This window comes from Pan paniscus, chromosome 1 (genome assembly GCF_029289425.2).
Source record: "Pan paniscus chromosome 1, NHGRI_mPanPan1-v2.0_pri, whole genome shotgun sequence".
Classification (NCBI taxonomy): Eukaryota; Metazoa; Chordata; class Mammalia; order Primates; family Hominidae; genus Pan; species Pan paniscus.
The window spans coordinates 24,888,949-24,910,300 of NC_073249.2; the positions used below are offsets into that span (position 1 = coordinate 24,888,949).

The 21,352-nt window shown below is 48.5% G+C and overlaps 1 protein-coding gene across 5 annotated transcripts in view; it reads right to left on the reverse strand.

The window, feature by feature from the left end:
• Positions 1-21,352, reverse strand: part of CNIH3 (cornichon family AMPA receptor auxiliary protein 3) — a 343,860-nt gene that overhangs the window by 140,018 nt on the left and 182,490 nt on the right. Inside the window, exon 1 of one of the 5 annotated variants that reach the window (XM_034947662.3) lies at positions 20,352-20,485. The exons of 2 other annotated variants lie outside the window; for them this stretch is intronic. In XM_034947662.3, coding sequence (XP_034803553.1) covers positions 20,352-20,432 — 81 coding nt within the window. In that variant the 5' untranslated portion in view covers positions 20,433-20,485. Of the gene's footprint in view, positions 1-19,217; positions 19,671-20,351; positions 21,283-21,352 lie in introns of those variants that run through there. 2 more of the 5 variants (XM_003814903.6, XM_034947666.3) reach the window with 2 other exon arrangements.

Below are 21,352 nucleotides of genomic sequence, written 5' to 3' on the forward strand. Positions count from 1 at the left end.
CCGCCAACTCAGAACATCAGGAGGCTGAAGCAACTGTTTTGCCCCTTGTTTGACAGTTAGAGAATGCAACCCAGAGACAGGAGAACTAACTTGTGTGTTGGCGGGGGGGGGGGTTGGAGACTGGCATCCAGGTGCAGCACATTGCCTATCTCACAACTCTGAATTAGGGCTGCATGTGTGTGCGGGGACCTCGCAGATGGAAATATCTGCTCACAAGTAAAGAATGCATCTCTCGCTGGGCGTGGTGGTTCATGCCTGTAATCCCAGCACTTTGGGAGGCTGAGGTGGGTGGATCAGGAGGTCAGGAGTTCGAGACCAGCCTGGCCAACATAGTGGAACCCCGTCTCTACTAAAAATACAAAAAAAATTAGCCAGGCGTGGTAGCACGTGCCTGTAATCCCAGCTAGTCGGGAGGCTGAGGCAGGAGAATCGCTTGAACCCGGGAGGTGGAGGTTGCAGTGAGCCAAGATCACGCCACTGCACTCCAGCCCAGGTGACCATGCGAGACTCCATCTCAAAAAAAAAAAAAAAAAAAAAAGAATGCATCTCTCAAAAACAGATAGATGATAGACAGATAATAGATTAGATACTGTAGATAGATAGATGATAGATAAATAAAAATCTTAAAGCAACCTTCTAATTCACATCTTCCTCAGGGCTAAGCAATATCTTAAATATGGAGATTGGCTGAATATTATATGTGTACCACTTTTTTTAATTCAATCAATGTCTTTCTCCTTCAGCCCATCCAGAAAACAACCAATGCCACCAAATCCAATTAAGAGTTGTGGAGGAAGTAGGAATACTAAGTACACACAGCTGTAAAGATCAAGTAACTACACCAAACTTTACTTGACTCCTTTAACAACTTTGCCACATCAAACTTCATTTGGCTCCTTAAAAGAACTCATTTTAACAGAGGTGCCGGCACACAGCATAGCTCAAAAAGATCAAGTTTTTGTTCTTTATTGATGTTGCTATAAAGCACACTAGCTTGTCTGATGTAAGCTCCTGGGACTGGACACTGGTCTGGTAATTAGGAAGCAGAATTCCCCTCCGGGCTTCGTCCTGAATAGGCCGTGATCTCGACCAAGTCACTTTACCTCTCTAGGTTAAAGTATCCTCATTTCCAAATGAGACGACAGAACCAGGTGATCTTAGGTCCCTTTAGGTGTCAGGATTCCAGGACTATGTGATTACATGACTGTATCCTCTTTCATCAATGTAGTCAAATTAAAAGAAAACAAATATGCAAATGGTAAACCGAACTCACCCAACCCAACCCCATTACCAGAAGGATGGTGCCATCAGCTAAGACCTGATGCACCAACACAGAGCAACCAACGCTTCTAACAACGGGGTGCCACAGCTGCTCCTGGTTAAGCCCTTGACCCCAGATGTTTTACTGTCTTGGGTTTTGGCTTGTTGTATTGTTGATTTTTGTTTTCTTAAACGAAACATTCCACTTGGTATTTTGATATAAAAAAGAGGGTTCACGCAGTAATCCCAGTGCTTTGGGAGGCCAAGGCAGGAGGATCACTTGAAGCCAGGAGTTCAAGATCAACCTGGGCAACGGAGTGAGACCCCCCCCCATTTCTAGAAAGAAAAAAAAATGAGCCAGGTGTGGTGGCACACACCTGTAATCCCAGCTACTCAGGAGGCTGAGGCAGGAGGAATGCTTGAGCCCAGTTGAGCCCAGGAGTTCAAGGTGACAGTGAGCTATGATTACACCACTGCTCTCTAGCCCAGGCAACAAAGCGAGACCCTGTCTCTAACAAAGGAAGGAAGGGAGGAAAAAGTGAAGAAATATATGGACTAAGCTAAGAAGTAGGTCTCAGAAACAACCAAACTTTTGCATGCTGTGGGCTGACTGCTCATGTCCAAGGCCGAGGCCGGCTCGGATGTGCTGTGAGGTCTGAGTCAGCATCCCTGTGCTAGCACAGCCCCCGGCACTTTATTTTCCTCCCTGTTGCTCAGCAGGACTCACTTCTTGAAAATGCTTGCTGTTCCTACAGTCATTTCTCTGTTGATTTTAATAATCTTGCCACACCAAACTTTATTTGGCTTCTTTAAGAAACTCATTTTAACAGAGGTGCCAGCACTCAGCATAGCTTTGAGCCATAATATCACCTCTCCCCTTGATAGGGTTTGGCTGTGTGTCCCCACCCAAATCTCATCTCGAATAGTAATCCCCACGTGTCGTGGGAGGGGCCTGGTGGGAGGTGATTGGATCATGGGCGCAGATTCCCCCATGCTGTTCTCATGATAGTGAGTGAGATCTCACAAGATCTGATGGTTTAAAAGTGTTTAGGGCAGTTCCCCCCCAACCCGCCATTCTCTGTCCTACCACCATGTAAGATGTTCCTTGCTTCCCCTTACCTTCTGCCATGATTATAAGTTTCCTGAGGCCTCTCCAGCCATGCAGAACTGTGAGTCAATTAAACCTGTTCTTTATAAATTACCCAGTCTCAGGTAGTTCTTTATAGCAGTGTGAAAATGAACTAACACACCCCTTGTGAGACAACGGATGCTGCCTCCCATTTATGGAGCAAAACAACTTATACTCCGAACAGTGCTGGAAACTGCCAACTTTGCTAATTATGAGCTAGCAGCTCCTGGCGGGGATGCAGCGGGGCATATTAAGTGGTGCAGGTAGGGCCGAGGCTTGGTGTGAATCGGGCAGCTCCTGGCGGGGATGCAGCGGGGCATATTAAGTGGTGCAGGTAGGGCCGAGGCTTGGTGTGAATCGGGGACGTGAAATTGAACACCTCTACTCAACACAGACTACATGCAGGGTAACTGGGCAGGGGGGCATTTCTTAGGAAGAGGAGTGAGTTGCGAGGCAGGGGCCTATGCTCCATGGGGGACAGTTAAGAAGAAAAGGAAAGGAAGAGCTAGGTTTCACTTTACCATTTATCCTCTAGAATTTGGGCCTGCACTGACTGGGAGACACCAAGCTAGCAAAAAACCTTTTTTTTCTTCTTTTTTTTTTTTTTTTTTTTTTGAGACAGAGTCTCAATCTGTTGCCCAGGCTGGAGTGCTGTGGCACAATCTCGGCTCACTGCAACCTCCATCCACCTCCCAGTTTCAAGCAATTCTCCTGCCTCAGCCTCCTGAGTAGCTGGGACTACAGGTGCGTGCCACCATGCCCAGCTAATTTTTGTATTTTTAGTAGAGACGGGGTTTCACTATGTTGGCCTGGCTGGTCTCGAACACCTGACCTCATGATCCACCCGCCTCAGCCTCCCAAAGTGCGTGAGCCACCACGCCCGGCCTCTTTTTTCTTATTCTTAATTCACACAACTGCTGTTCCTTCCAAGTGAGCACATGCTCTGCTAAAGTCCTGCAAAGCCCTCATCCAAGCGGATGCTGTGAAAGCTGCAGGCTCAGAAGGACGAACACGTGCCACGGAAGCATGCTGCACTGCCTCCACGGCCAGGGGATGTTTTCATGAGAAGTGGAGATTTTCCTAAGGGGCGGTGGGTAGTCATCCCCTTGCAGGGAAACATGTTCAGGGCCACAAGTCCAGTAAATCCATCCTCCCCACCAGACCACAGCTGCTCCTCATCAAGCTGAGAAGGAAGAGAAATAAGATGTTTTTCTGCAGCTCACATGGATAACACATCAAAGAGTCTGTGGCACCAAGAAGTTAATCTTGACTTTAGAGAAAATCTTGCTTTCCCTGAATACAGGCGAGGTGACAAGCTAAAAAATTAAACCAAAGAGCCGAAGCAGTGATTATCTGGCATTTTTTGGTCACCCACATTTATGCCACACTTCCACACCAGTCTGATTTCCTCTGGAGAACTCTCCCACTGAGTGCAGTCCTGGTGGGGGGATAATCCAGGGGCCCACCCTTCCACTGGAGAGATTAAAAGGATGCCTGGAGACCCTGCCATACTTCTAGTTCCCACTGTGTACAGCCAACGGGCAGCACTCACCCAAGCTCAGCCTTAGACGTTCAGAGTGATTCAAGGACAGAGATCGAAATCTGGCTATTCTATTGTTTCAAGCCTTGTTTTCTGGACTTTCCATCCATTTTATGAGTACTCCAATTCCCTTCCCATAAATTCCTTTTTTGGTTACGATGACCAGAAGCGATTTCTAAGAATCTTAACTGCCAGGCCTGGTGGCTCATGCCTGTAAGCCCAGCACTTTGGTAGGCCGAGGCGGGCGGATCACTTGAGCCCAGGAATTCAAGATCAGCCTGGGCAATGTGGCAAAACCACATCTCTACAAAAAATACAAAACTTTGCTGGGCGTGGTGGTGGGTGCCTGTGGTCCCAGCTACTTGGCAGGCTGAGATGGGAGAATCGCTTGAACCTGGAGGCAGAAGTTGCAGTGAACAGAGATCGCGCCACTGCATTCCAGCCTGGTGGACAGAGCAAGAACGTGTCTCAAAAAAAAGAAAAAAAAATCTTAACTGATACATTCCTTACTGAGAAACCTGACACCTCATACCCAGGAAGCCTATCAAGAGACAAACCACGACAGGAGAAAGACAAAAGAATAAGGGGCAGGGAGCAAGCAATAGAGGACCACAGCATTTGGGGACTGGTAGGATCTTAGATGTCACTTTGTTGAGCTCCTTCATTTCACACACAAGGAAACAAAAGGTCCAGGGGGATGCAGGGAGGTTTGCTAAGACAGAGAGGTTTGCTAAGGAGTGCCCCTCAGCAGCACCACCAGCCCCATTCGCTGCCGGCCCCTTTCTAGGGCATGACTTTTGGTACTAAAACTGCCAACCAATAAAAGGAAAGGATGTCAAAACTGAACACATTTTCCTCCAGTCAGCACATATGCTTGGCTGGCCTCGGCTCAATTCTCTTATCACTCTCCGGAACCTGTAAGAAAAATTATTCCAGGATAAGTCATGATCTCATAATGACCAAGTGGCTTGAAATCCCACAGCATCTGGGCCAGTTCCCAGCTCCAGATGATTTCACATGATCTGGGAGACCACCTCTCCTCACCACCCCACCCCGCTCTCACATATTGCGTCCCAGTGGCTCTTCCAAATCCCTTCCCAGACCTGCCCCCTACCCAATCCTCTTGTGACATGACCACTGCAATTAGAACCCCATTGGACAAGGACTTTCAAGCTACACCCAAAGGCGTGCTGATGACATAAGACAATAACAATGAGATTCTGCTAGATATGGGATTCACTGTAGCAGAATGTGGCCTGTACCATTTCCCGATGACCACAGAGAAAGGAAGCAGGATAACCTAGGTATCTGTTCAGTGTAGAATTTAGAAGCTATTGACACAATGTGTTCTCTTCCACCCTGGTCTGCCTATACCTGCTCTAAAGGCTTCCAGTTTGCAGTAGCCACAGGGAGACACAGAAGCCCAGATATGTAGCTCCTCATCCACATCCACATGCACATGTGTTCAAACAGGACCTCTCTCCCTGCGCCCCATTCGAGAGTGGGTTATCTCAGACTTATGGACAACGCGGGGCAGTGCCCTCGCAATGTGTCTCCCCTTATTTCCTGGCCTGGACCTCCCAAGTCCTATCTCCTACTCTTTGCATGCCGGGGATCTACTTAATCATTTGGCTATTTCCATAGCCACAACTCTGGAATGCAGTTACTAATTCCTTTTTCTTAAAAACGTTCACAGAACACAGTTAAATTTTTTTTAATCCAAGATACAAATGTCTCTATTATATAGGGGACCATCTGGGCTGCTACAGCTAGCTGGCTATGTTGCTATCAACTCTTTTTTTAGAGTTCATGAATCAGTTGCCAATAAGAAAAAAAAGAAGTAGTTAGTGCCAAGACTCTGCTTTCCTCCCCTGCATTTTTCCCCAGCAGGAGAGATACATCCCGGAGTCAAAATGGACCATGCGAACACAAAACCAGAAAATATACCTAAGACTGATGCTCTGGAAATGTCAGCCCACGGTTCGAGACGCTGTGGAGGTGGGAGGTGGTGTCAGCTTACTTCCCAGCCCTAGGGCCCACCAGCTAAGCTAAGTAATATTGTGTAGCCTCCACAGATCTAAGAGGTATGCACAAGAAAAGGAATAAAAGGAGGGCAAAAGAGAAAGAGGGAGAAAGAAGGGAAGATGAACAAGGGGGAAAAAGAAATGAGAGAAAAGAAAGAATGAATACCCAAGGGCTGGGAAATCCCTAATGCCAGAGACTCACCAACAACCACAGACTTCCGAACCAGCCAGACTGCCCAGAGAAGCCACTGATTAGTGGTGGGAGCTGAGTTCAAATTGGAAACCAAAACCTTGAAAGAATATGAATGGGAAAGCTGATGAATGGAGAGGAACGCTAGGTGGATTCACGGTGGCATGGCCTGCCATTCCTCCCTTGCTAGGATGAAAGGGATCCAGTGAAAAGGGAATCAGTGGGTCATTCTGTCATCCCCATGTCCTGAGCATGCACCTTTGGTTTTGTTGTTGTTGTTGTTGTTTGAGGTGGAGTCTCACTCTGTCGCCCAGGATAGAGTGCAGTGACACAATCTCAGCTCACTGCAACCAACCTCCACTTCCTGGGTTCAAGTGATTCTCCTGCCTCAGCCTCCCGAGTAGCTGGGATGACAGGCACGCACCACCACGCCCGGCTAATTTTTCTATTTTTAGTAGAGATGGGGCTTCACCATGTTGGCCAGGCTGGTCTCAATCTCTTGACCTCATGATCCGCCTGCCTCAGCCTCCCGAAGCGCTGGGATTCGGTTTTTACAGACACTGCAAAGGATCAGAAATTACAGCTCCATTCTGGCCAGACAGCATACCCCAAGGGCAGAAACCACCCACCTCACTCACCTGAAGGCAGTTTCAGGTGTTAATTACACTCACAAGCACCCACAAAAACAGAGTTGGGGGCCCTTGGCCAGAAGCCTCTGGATGGTGAGAAGCAAATGATGGTTGAATAAATGTGTGATTAATTGTTCCCACTAAGGCATTCAGCCCAAAGAGTGCTAACTGCAAATGGGCCCATAAGCATTCTCCACCTCCCACCCTTACCCCAGGAGGAAGAAGAAAAGCAAATTCTATCCTCCACAAAATATATGGCCAGGTAAGTGTGGGATGTGCATTGCTATGGAATTTTTTGTTGTGGTGGTAATTGTGTACATGTGTGAGAGAGAAACTACCTTTTTACAAATCTGGTTGTTTTTTAAATCACGTTTGTGACTCAAGGCAGCTGAAAAACATTAAAAAATAAATCATCCCCCAAATTGTCTCCCAGTGAGCAAACAACCTACTTCATTTCCATGCCCCCAACAACCCCCAGCTTAGGGGCAAATATGGAAGTGTAAGACTTCAGCTCCTCTGCAGCACAGGTAAGGCCGCCTGGTCCACACTCTCTCCTCCTCAACCACAGATGTGCTAACCCTTTGCACTGATCTGAGAGCAGAAATGCAAATAAGGTTTTAATGAACAATAACAAAATTCTTGGCAAGATGCCCTTTGTGCTTAATGGCAGGTGCATTCCTCAGTTCTCGCAAAGCCAAAAACATTCACAGCCTTAAAATCATGGGAAACACCGCTACTCTCTTCCTGGTGAAATCTTCTGGAAGAAACAACTGTAATCATGAGGCAAACTCCCTGGCAAAGCCCAAGAGTTGTCTTCAATAAAATATCTGTTTAAGGACCATTTATAACTTCTCACAACTAGACCTTAATGCAAAAACTTGAATAAAGATTTTATAACTATTTTGTTCACTTGTAAGACGTGAAGTTTCTAAGAAATGTAGTAAAACAGACCAGATACTTAAGCAAATGCATGAAGTGGGTCCTGCTGTTGCTCCAGCCGAGAGAGGACAGCAGAGAGACAGCAACCATCAGGGGCCAGAGGGTCAAGAAAGAGCAGAGAGTCTGTGCAGCAAAGACTGAGGACCAAGAGTTTCTGCCTGTAATATCACAGGAGCCACAAAAAATTAAACATTAGACAGTTGATCCAGCAATTCCACCTCTGAATACATACACAAGAGAGCTAGAGGCAGGGACTCAAGCCCTGGATACTCGTACACCCACATTCACAGCAGCGTTATCCACTGTAGCCAAAAGGTGGAAGCAACCCAGTGTTCGTCGACAAAGGGGTGAACAAAATGCAGTCTATCCATACAACGGAACTGTCGACAGAAAGAGTCAAACTCTGTAAAATATTTGAAGAGATTTATTCTGAGCCAAACATGAGTGCCATGGCCCATGACACAGCCCTCAGGAGATCCTGAGAACATGTACCCAAGGTGGTCAGGGTGCAACTTCGTTTTACATATTTTAGGGAGACATGAGGTTATCAATCAAATACATTTAAGATATACATTGCAGCCGGGCATGGTGGCACACGCCTGTAATCCCAGCACTTTGGGAGGCTGAGGTGGGCAGATCATGGGTTCAGGAGTTCAAGACCACCCTGGCCAACATGGTGAAACCCCATCTCTATTAAAAATACAAAAAAATTAGCCAGGCATGGTGGCATGTACCTGTAATCCCAGCTACTCAGGAGGCTGAGGCAGGAGAATTGCTTGAACCCGGGAGGCAGACGTTGCAGTGAGCCGAGATCACGCCACTGCACTCCAGCCTGGGTGACAGAGCAAGATTCTGTCTCGGGGGTGGGGGAAAGAAAAAAAACAGATATACATTGCTTCAGTCCAGAAAGTCGGGACAACTCAAAGTGGGGGTGGCAGGTGGTTGGGGGGGAGTTCCAGGTCCTGGGTAGATTTAAATTTTTTCTGATTGACAGGTAGCAGGCTTCAGAGAGAATAGACTGTAAATATTGCTTATCAGACTTAAGGTCTGTGTTGATGTTAAATGCTAGTTGGTGTTTCCTGAATTCCAAAAGGGAGGAGGGCATAATGACACATGTCCCACCTCCCTTCCCCTCATGGCCTAAACCAGCCTTTCAGGTTAACTTTTGAGTGCCCTGGCCAGGGAGGGAGCCCATTCAGATGGTTGGGCGTGGGGGGCCTTTGAGTTTTATTTTTGGTTTACAGACTATTACTCAACCTTAAAAAGGAGAGAAATGCTGACATAGGCTACAATGTGATGAACCTTGAAGACATTATGCTGAGTAAAAAAAGCCAATCACAGCAGGACAAATACTGTATGATTCCACTTATATGTGGTGTCTAGAAGTAGATCAGTTTAGAGGGACAAGGTAGAATGGTGGTGGCCAGAGGCTTGGGGAGGAGAGAATGGGGAGCTACTGTTTAATGGGCACAGAGTTTCTGTTTGGGAAGGGGAAAAAGTTCTGGAGATGGATGGTGGTGATGGTTATAAAACAATGTGAATGTACTTAGTGCCATTAAGCTGTACACTTAAAAACGGTTTAAAAAAAGTAAATGTCACATACGTATTTTACAACAAATTTTTTTAAGTTAAGGGAGCCAGACTGAGCCCCAAGTAGAAACTGCAGGGTAGGGTGAGATCCCTTTTGCTCTCAGGTAGCCGGCGAATACAGAGACAGTTGAGCGAAGCGTAGAAGCAGGATAGAACTAGAGAAAATGGATAACTTGACAGGGTGGGCTAAGTCTAGATCCGGGCTAGACTATTAAACAATAGAGTCTGAACAGAAATACCCAATCTGATTCAAACTCAATTAGTGCCTATACACATTCCAGAGGCAGAGGTAAAAGAGACAGCCCCTGCCCTCCATTTGCTGACCAGCAACAGGGCCTGTATCAATCCTTCGGCTGGAGTAATCTAATCGTTCTTTCAAGACAATGGCCTCTGAGACTCAGGTGGTGATGAAAGGTTCTGTTCTCAGAGCCCGTGTCCCAAGCAGGAGTGCCAAGGCCCACGGTGGCAGTGGCAGAAAGCAGGCAGCCCCTGGAGAGAGAAGCCATTCCCTCTGACAATAGCACCCCGGGCCCCTGAGCCTCATTATCAGACTGACTCGTGGGTCCGAGATGGCAGCGCATTGACTCCCCTTCCAGAGTCACAGAGCAGACTGCAGGAGCGGGCCTCAGTCCCCACGGGTCTGCTAGTGTACACAGGACCCACTGCACACTGCCAGACATACCATCCTAGCCAGACGTGGCTCCTGCAGCCAGCCACCACTGTCCCCAAAGTCGCAGGCTCCCTCTTTTCTTCAAAAGAATGAGACCCACAGGTCAGGTGCGGTGGCTCACGCCTGTAATCCCAGCACTTTGGGAGACCGAGGCGGGAGGATCACGAGGTCAGAAGTTCGAGACCAGCCTGAACAACATGGTGAAACCCCGTCTCTACTAAAAATACAAAAATTAGCTGGGTGTGGTGGCACGTGCCTGTAATCCCAGCTATTCAGGAGGCTGAGGCAGGAGAATTGCTTGAACCCGGGGGCAGAGGTTGCAGTGAGCCGAGATCGCACCACTGCACTCCAGCCTGGGTGACAGAGCCAGACCTCGTCTCAAAACAAAACAAAAAAAAGAATGAGACCCACAAGCTTCTGGGTTCATAAGCCAGAATGAGGCTACCAAAGAGGTGACTTTTTTCTGCTTTCATGGTCAGTCTGAGAGCCACCATCAGTCATGCGCTCAACACGTGTCCACCATGTCCTCCTAAGTCCCGTGAACACATATATTGGACACCAAGGGCCCTGTTCTCCATCCACCCCTGCTTCACTTAGAAAGTCCAGGCACAGGCACACAGAAGTGTGTAAGAACACAGGTTTGTACCTGGAGAAGAACAAACAACCCACACAAGTTTGCCAGGTTGTAGGAGCCTGTGGTAGGTTGGAGTGAGCAGAGTTGCTGATGATGAGACCCAGGCTCGTCAGTGACAGCACATGGAAAACTTAGATCCAAGAGGCAAGAAGGCTCTGCTTGTAGAAAGAATAAATAGACATATCTATGGTGCAATAAAGTCTACCTGTGGGGTTGGGGCTGTGAGATGGGGAGTTGTGGGAGACCGGCTGGAGAGGTAGGTCAATGCTATGTTGTAATAGGCTTCCAACCCCAAATTGAGCGGTTTGGACGTTATCCTACAGGCTAACGTAGGACGTTATCCTACAGGTTTATGTCGATCCCATGAGACCTCAAGATTAGTCTTCAATCCCCATGCCCTAGAGCAGGGATCATCTTAACCAAGATTCTCAAGTCTTTTAATGCCTAGGACACTGTGCACACAGAAATGGTGGTGGCCCCATTACAGTCTATCAGCCTAATCTTTAGATATATTTTTTAGTTTTTTGTTTGGGCTTTATTTTAGCATATGCAAGAATGTCCCTGTTTGCTTCTCTTTCTATGCCAAATTAAAAATATTTGTGAGTCTGATCATTATGCCCTGGATTTGTATTCAGAAACCAGTTCAGGATCTAGCTGTGCATTTAGAGTTTTCAGTGACCAGTTTGTGGGAGTTAAGCAGATTCCAAGTGTCATTAAGAAATGCAGGCAACCCTCAGCTAACCCTGTTAAGATGCAGACACTCTGGCTATGAATGATCCCAAACAGCAACCACTTCCAACCCTGCAGATCTGAGTTGGTTACTCATGCAAATGACCTCACTATTTGTAGCAGAGCTCATTTAATGCTTCTTCTCCAGATTAAAACAGTTCAGCTTATTTTTCTAAAGACCCTCCAGGTCCTAGAAGAAGAAGCAACTCAGAAGCAATGTGAATGGCAAGGATTTCAGCCTGGAATTTAATATCTGCCTTATCTAACCCACAAGGGGACTATCTACACCTAGTTGTCAAAGGATGGAAGAAAGGTGTATTTCACAATCTATGATTAAAAAAAAAATGGGTACCACAAGATAGCAGTGGGATGGCTATCTTGAAGCACGAAATCAACATACGTGATGTTGGAGAGACTAGCGTGCAGCCCCCTGCATCAGCCTCGACATCATCCTCTGCTTTTGGGCATACACATGGGTTGCTGGGCTACAGTCACCATCTGACAGCCCTTTCCTGTCACAGCTCGTCTTCTTTGGTGTCTGTTGTTCACAACCTCTCCCCAGCAGTGCCCTCCTCCACACCTTCAACCACCCTGATCTATCCCATCCACCATCTCCCCTCCACTTAATTCTGGATTGAAGCTCAGTTAGCCTCCCTTACACAGAGAGAGCCACCAAGTCTAGGATTCCATGGGCCTTCAGCAGAGCCCAAAAATGTGCTTTTTTTCTTTTGAGACGGAGTCTCGCTCTGTCGCCCAGGCTGGAGTGCAGTGGCGCCATCTCAGCTCACTGCCAGCTCTGTCTCCTGGGTTCACACCATTCCCCTGCCTCAGCATCCCGAGTAACTGGGACTACAGGCGCCCACCACCACGCCTGGCTAATTTTTATTTTATTTTATTTTTAGGAGAGATGGGGTTTCACCATGTTAGCCAGGATGATCTCCATCTCCTGACCTCATGATCCGCCCGCCTAGGCCTCCCAAAGTGCTGGGATTACAGGCGTGAGCCACCACGCCCGGACAAAAATGTGCATTTTTAGTAAGCATCCAGATGATTGTCATGACCAGGTAAGTCTGGGAAAGTATTCATTGAGGAGGAGTCTATCAAGCTTAAGCTGGCTGTAATAAATTATCCAGATCCTTATTTATTGGCAATCACTGAGTTCCCACCATACTGCCCCATGCTGGACACTGAGGCCACAAGTGAGGGCAACAGTTTCTGCCCTCCAGAAGCTTATAGTCCAAGCACAGAGACAAATACAACAGTGGGACTCAGACCCGGGGACAGGTGCAGAGGACAAGTGGACTCAGATCGCCAGGGAGAATGCGGCTTCCTAGAGGACAAAGGCTGCAGCAGAGCCAGTCGGGTGAAGAGTGAAGTGGGGAACAGCATTCCAGGGAGACAGAACAGCCCATTTGGGAATTGCAAGAAGGTGAGGATATCTGGAACACAGAAAATGCAAAATGTGGCTAAACAGTTAACCAGGACCTGGTCCTCCCAGCCCTCTAAACTTTGAAAGCGAGAGAAACCAGAAAAAGCTTTAGTCTGGGAATAACATGGAAGGATCCTTTCAGGTATTAGATCACTCTTGGTAGCCATGAGTGGGGTGGTTTAGTCCAGGGGAGATGATAACCAAGGAGGCCAGCTTGGAAGGGACCACGATGCTCTGAGAAACAGCAAATGGGGGCCTGAACCAAGGCAGGGATGGGAAGCATGGAAGGGAGGGGACAGACATGGCTGGTGACTACAGAAGGAGCAGATGGGGTACAGAGGGTCTCTGGGTGAAGACTAAACCCACTGGGGCTGTGAGGAGTGAGGAGGGCATGAAGACAAGCTCGGCTGGGATCCAACTGTGGGGCATGGGGCAGGTGGCCCCATGGACACACAGGTCAGTGTCGGGGGACAGGTCTGGGAGGCCAGGAAACTACCAACATGGAGAGGAAGGTACAGAAAGAAGAACCCACAGGGGAGATGGAGGAGAAACAGGGCCCCAGAAAAACAACATTTGAAAGCAGTTGCAAAGAAGACACGGACAGCAGTCTCAAAGCCACGGAGAGGCCAAGATAAGCACTAAATGGTGCCCAGAGATTGCCACAGACCACTGATGTCCTCATCAAGTGCTGAGCTGAGAAGGGGCGGGGGCACAAGTCAGGTGGCCAGAAAGGAAACAAGTGTCTTTGGAAAAGAGATAAGATACACAAATAGCAAAATGCTGACACTTGCCAATTCTGAGTGGTGGATGCAGAGGGCTTTGTTTTATTAGTCTCCGTGGTTTCTGAGTGTCTGATGTCAGAATCCAAAGAGGTGACGGCAGGCAGGATGTGGTGAGACAAAACCACTCTGCAAGGGAAGAGAGGTTGAGCAGCATTTAGAGGGCCTGGGGACCAAAGGCTTGTCTGCAGCTCAGAGGCACCACAGCCTTTGAATCTGCCAGGGGGTGGGGACGGGTGGACCTGCGAAGGGCAGTGGCTGAAGACACAGACAGGTGGGGAAAAGTGATGGAGCAATGTCCACAGATAACTAGGAGGGGAGGAAGTGGCCTCAGATGAGGGAGAGACTCTGCTGCTTCTGAGTCTGAGAAGGAAAAATAAATCATTAATCGGAATTCTGGGGAGGGGCAGGATCCTGAGGCATCCCTGTCTGATCATCTCTATCTTCTCCAGGAGCTGGAGTTAAAGTCATCTGCTCAGAGGCAGTCAGGGGTGGGGGACAGTTTTGGGAGCTTCAGGGGGCTCTGAGAAAACGACAACAATCTACAACAGTGTTGTGGAAGCTGAAGGAACTGACTCACATCCAGCTGATGAGTTAGAAGGCAATACTGAGGCCAGCTAAGGTCAAACCGTGCATCCGCCTGGGACCCAGCAGCTCCCGGGTACCTGGGGTGAGAGAAGAGAGGGAAGAGAGTGGATTCCTGGGAGACTGAGGCATCCACTACAGGAGCGACAGGGAACAGAGGACGCAGCAGTGGAGAGCAGCAGCAGGAGCTAAGTGGTGGATGATGAGGGGTAATGACACAGAGGAGGAAGTAAATCCTAGAGGAGCGATGCATTGAGAGAAGAAGGAAAAGCCACAGTCAAAGGAGGGCCAAGAGCCCCTGGGGCAGCAGAGTGCGGGAGTAGAGAACAGGGAGCTCACTGCAGAGGCAGGTCCAGGGCAGGTCAGGGGGCTCAGGGACCACAAAGATGGAAGTGGTCACTAGAGGGGAGGTCAGATAACCAACAGCACCCAGCACCTTGCAGGACAGCAAGGACAGGACAGTGACCAGGAGCCAAGTCCTCAGTGGTGCCCAGTGGAGGGGCCCATGGGAGTGAGTCAGATGATGGTGGCAAAGGCACCATCCAGATAGCACAGCTACTGAAGAATAAGGCCCCAGAGGAACCTGTTTGCAGACTTACTGGGAGAGAGGTCCTCAGCAGAAAACAAGTCCAGAGGGCAAAGCGCAGAGCCATGTGGATATACAGAAGGGAAAAGCACCAGGTAGCCAGAGGGGCTAGAGTGAGGCAAGGGCCTGGGCACAGCTTCAGGGCCAGTATAGGCAAGAGCTCCAATTGCCTGGCAAGAGCCTCACAACATTCACTGCCTTTAATGTTTGTTCAGTAACTCAAAAGTCAAAGACAAGTTACTTTAGTGTCACTAACATCCAACCCCAGTGAGGCCTTGAAACCTCACCAAACAGTTGGGATTGGGGCTGGTTCCTGATTGTTTTAGGTGACCTGTGAATTCTGCACACTTCTCTTCTCTCCTCTCTAACATGACTGCAGTGGAAATACAATGATGATGTAAGCTTTCTTTTTCAGGGAGAGTTATTGCAATGCAAACAAGGATAAAGCGGCAAGCAACGCAAACAATGATAAGGTGCCATGCATCAATCCAGACATTACATTTTCCAGAAGGTGTTCTCTCCAGGGATAGCCAGTGCTTCTCCCCAATCTGCTCCTCTGAAAGAGAACCAGCTCCACTATCATCAAGAAGGGCCCTATACCCCATGGCAATGGCCAGTCTTCTTTGCAATAATTAGCTTCCAAAGTTTCAAAGTGCCAAGGCATGGGGGAAAATGCATATTGTCCAAACTACCCAGAAAGTAGTCCTTAAGAAGCAGCCAGAAGCCAAATCAGAAACGAGTTACCGTTAGTCTGTTCTCCCACTGCTAATAAAGACATACCTGAGACTGGGTAATTTACAAAGAAAAGAAGTTTAATGGACTCACAGTTCAGCATGGCTGTGAGGAGGCCTCACGATCATGGCAGAAGGTGAAGGAGGAGCAAAGGCATGTCTTACATGGCGGCAAGCAAGAGAGCATGTGCAGGAGAACTGCCCTTTATAAAACCATCAGATCTCATGAGACTTATTCACTATCATGAGAACAGCACAAAAAAAACCCTATCCCCCATGATTCAATTACCTCCCACCAGATCCTTCCCACAACACGTGGAGATTATGAGAGCTACAATTCAAGATGAGATTTGGGTGTGAACATAGCCAAAACATATCACTATGTCAACTGGAAATGCATCAAGCCAGAAGGAAACAAGAATTTGTCCTACGAGTATTTATACCAAACACTCTCTATGTGTCAGGCACTGTTCTGGGCTCTGGAGAAACAATGGTAAAGTAGAAAACGTCCCTGCTCTCATGGAGCTTCCTTCCACTTCAGCTGTGGGGCAATGGACAGTGACGGAGGGAGGAGATAAAAGGGGGATGGAGCAGGCTGGAGCTGCGGACATCCCACCTGAAAGTGAGATGCCAGAACGGACAGGGGCATCACAAGTAGAACAGAAAGTGGAGACCAAGTAAGACCTGGCAGTGAGTGCAGTACCCTCATCTGAGTAGGCCAAGGCAGGGTCATAAAAAAACAGGCTATTTATTGTCAACCCCAAGCATCCGACCATTTCACATAAACCCATTTTTTGTTTCCAGGTGGGTACTGTGAGAAACTGAGATGTTTACTAGACTTCCAGAGGCTGAGCCTGTGACAAGGTGGAACTGGCAAAACGCTCCACCATGAAGACATCTTCTCTAACAAAACTGCCTCTCGGCACATATGTATGTCATCCCTGTCCAGGGCCATTTAAACCCTCAAACAGCAAATGCTGCTGTGAATCCAAAGAAATTTCAAGGTGAGATGGTGCATCAGATCTTTCTAGGGAATTTTATTGGGAATTAATTTTATTTGTAAATTGTCAAAACTCATAGTGACTCCAAATATAAAAACTTCAAAAGCTAAAAACCTGAAATTCAGTACTGAATCTTTGATCTTTTCAAAGAATAGCTTCATCTGTGTTTATATAAATGAGACACACTGCAAACAGGCTTAACCGAGCCGGAGCAGAGAAGGCTCTTGTGAGTAAACACCATTCATTTTATACTGGCTGGAAATACACATCACTTCACATCAAAAACCCTTTAGAACGCTTTTTTTTCCTTCTAAACGTCCACATGCAATTTTTTTTCTTAGAAATGGGGTCTCACTATGTTGCCTAGGCTGGTCTCAAACTCCTAGGCTCAAGTGATCCTCCTGCCTCAACCTCCCAAAGTGCTGGGATTATAAGCATGAGCCACTGAGCCCGGCCATATGCTACACAAGAGATAATCTTTTCTGGATAAGATTACTGATGATTTTATTTAATTACAAATCATTGTATTTTCAAAATTTTGGACAAGGAACCTGTATCATTTTATAAGCAGAAGTCTAATTTAAATAAATAGAATTTTCCTCTTTTAAAAAAGGATATATAGCATGTCTTGAGTCTGGTTGCTGTTGCTATTGTAACCCCAATCAGAAATTCCAACTCTAAAATTTCATTTATACAGAGAAAGGTAATCCTTTGGATATAAATTATTATCTAAGTTATGAATCCAAAAATAGTGACTACAGTTAGAGAAAGGGCTTAGGCTTAAGAATCTCACAGACCTAGCTCAAGTCCATGCATATCAGCTCCAATACATATCAGCTGTGCAACCTTAGGCAACCTTGTAATCTCTCTGATCCAGTTTCCTCATCTGCGAAATGTCCGTTATGAGGACTAAAGGGCTGCCTGGGCAGTAAGAGGCCAGGTGCCTGAGGGTATGCAAAGCCACAGAAAAAACCTAGTTTTCTTCTGCTTCTTCCAAATGTGATAAATGTACTCAGAGATAGTAGCTGATATAAAATAAATGGGTAACTTGAAATATTTTCAACTGAAAACAAATGCAGATAAATTTTCAAAGTAAAAAACAAGACTTGAAAGAAAGGCTGGCCACATCCATCCTTGCTCCCAGACATCCAGTGGGAAAAAAGAGGAGGAAAACGATTGGACTGAGAGATCCTCTGTAAAGTACTTCAAACTTGTCCTACAGCAGACACCCAATACATAGTAGCTACCATCATTACCCCTAAGTAGGTACGTACAATTCAATAAGAAAAGCACGCCATCTTCATATCTTACAGCCTAGGCATGGCAGCGTGGCAGGCATTTTAACCGCTATATGTTGTTAAGCGCCCAATTCATTTTTTGGGGTACTGATATATATCATACAATCAATATGCCTTGTCCGATCAAGAAGTACATAAGTAATATAAGAAGCTGTAAAGAAGGCAAACAGTCTAACATAAAACCAAGTCTCCTCAATTTTTGTTGAAATAATTACTACCATGTAACTAACACCCAGACATACAAACCGTGCCCTGAAATCAGGGTGTCTCTGGTTTCCCAGTTCAATGTTCAGGAACCAAATCAGTGTGATGGGGTTTGGGTTGTTTGATTTGGAGAGAGGGAAAGGGATAGAGAAGGAAAAGACTAGGAAAGGAGGGACTGAGACTATGAAATTATTACCGTAATTTGAAATCAAAACGCACAAATTCTTTTCATTATTAGAAACAAGAATCTTGCCACTTCCACGAGGAATCTGGATAAAACCTGAGTTGGGATTTGACTGCATTTCAGCCACCCCTCGATAAGGGGGTGAGCATTGAGAAGCTGGAGGACAGAGCCAGTGCTGGATGAGGGAACACCTGATTGTCATTCAAATGTCAACCAGCTGCACAAACCACTCAATTAAGCTGTTCTTGAATTATTAATCATCTTTCCCTGAATGAGAGAAAATGATTCTTTCTGGTTACTTGCTCTGCTTCAGGGACCAATTCAGAGAACTCCAAGCCAGCCTCGAGTTTGAGGGAGCTCTCTGGTAACTGACACCCTCTGGCCAAGGCAAAAACAGAAAACAGCAAATGAAGTATTGCAGAAGAAAAGGGAGCAGTTGGCCTTCTAGAATCCAAGTAACTCCCCATATCCAAAGAAGCTGAGAAAGTTCCTTTAAAGCACATTAGCAGAGGTTTGCTGCACTGCTTGGGCATGATCTAATCTGTATTCCTTTCTATTCTAAATCAGGTAAGTTTCCTTTTCCCTTAAGAACTGTCAACAACTTCAAGCCTCAATTTTCTACCATAGATTAGACCCAGCCTTGCAGAGCAGAGAAGGGAGGGTTTAAAATCCCATTACTTCTAAATAGCGGAATTGTTTTAATCATCCCCCAAATATCTATGTTTGGATTCCCTGTCACCCCCAGATTCCTAAGTCTACTGATGCACGGATTTACACAATCTGAGAAATGGGGGAAAGCTTAGCGATTATCCAGGTCAATTTTCTCACTTTAGAGATGTGGAAGGAAGCCAGCAAGGGTCTTTCCTAAGGTTACATGATCGGAAGCCACCTTCCTCCCCGAGTTTCCCCTCTCCTCTCTGTCAGAGCCCTGTAGCAGGAGCTGCTCTAGCTGCTTAGTTCTATTTTAAGACAAACTCTCACTCTGCAAACCACTTATAGAAAACAAGGGCATCTCACCCACCCTGCAATTTTCTCCACGTCTTCATTTTGGGTCATCCCCACTGTATGAGAGTCTGTGATGCTCACCAGAACCATGCCTCCAGGAATTCGTCTCAGGGTCCTTCTCTGTCACCTAGACGCTGGGCAGGGCAAGGCTGTTAAAGGTGGGAAATTATGCACTGGGGTGCTCCTTCTAAACATTTGGCCTTGGCCATTCTTCCCAGCAGCCCTCTGAGGGTGAGGATAGGGGGCTTAAACAACCTCAGAGAAGGAAGCCTTGAGAGTTGCATGCACTCGCTAAATGTTGCACAGTCTTTGAGAGGACCGGCGTACGCACTCCTGCGCTCTCTCTCAGTACTTCTCTTCCCCTATTCAGAAGCTTGCGCTCCTCTATTCCCACCCACACCTAAAGAACTGGGATCCACGGCTGCCCTCCACCTGGCGTAGCCCCGAGAAGGGTGACAGGAAGCTTGTGCGGGCTGGGGACGCTGGGGGCCTAGCGGAGGTTCGCCACCTGCAGGGGGTCTTCAGGAGTCGGACTTCAGACGCCAAGAGGGCAGATGGAGGACACCGTCGTCGCTCTCCACGGTCTCTCTTTGTGACTTTCCTCCATGGCCTTAATGATGCCTGCCCTTCCCAGTCTCCCTCGCCTCCTTGCTCTTCTCCTTCTCGCCTTTCCCCCACCGCCTTCCACTTCGACCCCCATCGCCTGGTCTCCTTCCTCTCCGTGGGCTCGGCTTCTCCCTACCTCTTACAAGGCGCTCCCGTCGTGTTTCCACTTTGTCTCCAATTATATCTAAATGCAACCCACCACAGATGCTGACATTTTAAATGTTTAGTTATTATAGCTACTTGACTAATTGCCGGGACCGACGGCGGCGCTTCTCCTTCGCCTCCCGCCGGCAGGAGAGGACAGGGCGGGAGAGGAAGGGGTTAGTTGTGGTTGTAGCCGCCACTCCCCGGCGCCCGGGACCCGGGACGCCCAGTCGGGCCCTGCAGAGGGTGTCCTACCTGGGCACCAGCGGCCCCTCGCCTCCAGCCAGGGCACCGAAGGCGTGCCCGGCGTGATGCAGCGAACTGCCTCCTGCCCCGGGACAGTGGAGCGGCAGAAGTACCAACCTTCCGGTTCGCCCACGCCCGCAAGGTGGAAAAAGTGGGGTGAAATCGGGGAAATTTAGCGAAATTGGGGCGAAAGAAGAGAGACCAAAGCGTGTTACTCACGTGCCAGATGGCGAAGAAGATGAGCGCAGCGCACAGCACCAGAGACAGCATGTAGCAGAACGCAGCGAAAGTGAAGGCCATGGCCGGCGGACCCCAATCCCACCACACACGCCAAGAAGCCCCTAGGAGCCCGATGCCTCCCTAGAGGACCGCACTCCCTCAAAGGAGCCGCGTCTGCACGCTCCTCTCCAGGCTAGTGCCCAGGAGGGCGCACAGCTAGCGGAGCGACCCGAGGGTCAGCGAATAAGCGCTGGATTCCCGCAGGCTCCGGCGACCCCAGACCCGGCCCTCCGGCGAAGACAGGAAAACGTGTGTCGAGAGTCGCTGGAGGGAACCGTCCGCAAATCGAAGAAGAAACCAAATCAGCAGCGAACACCTGCAAATTAGTGCCAAGCTGTGAGCCCCTCGAGACCAACACGACAAGCGATGCGACGACTCCACGGAGGACCGAGGGAGGAGGTCCCGTTCGCCCCAGGAAGAGCTCTCTGCTTTTCTCCACTAAACCGCTGAGGAGAGACGAGCGCTCCGCTCCGGACCCTCCCGCGCCACCGGGGCGCAAACGGATAGTGTCCAGCGAGGTGCCCGAGCGGCCTCCGAGCTCCTCCCAAATCCCAGAGCCGGGCAGCGCTCTTTCCCGAGAGAAGGAGTCTTTAGGTAGCCGGGAGGAGGTAGGTCCCGTTGGTCCTGCGCCCCAGACGCGGCTTCCAGCGCAGCCGTGCGCTCCGAGGCGCGCCCGTCCCCAACCGTGACTCCGGCCAGCCGGCCTCCGCAACCCAAGTGTCCCGGAAACCGGGGGTCGGACCGGGGCGAGCACTGGCTCCACCCAACGGGCCAACTCCAGCCCGGGTGGCTGCAGCAGTGGGTTTCAGGCCAAACGCTGTAGCTCGCTCCACCTGCTGCTGCCGCTGCCGCCGCCGCCGCCGCCGCCTTTGCCACTGCGAGAACTGTAGCGGTGCGACCCGGGATTCCCTCCTCTGGCGCCCCACCCTCGACTCCTGTTC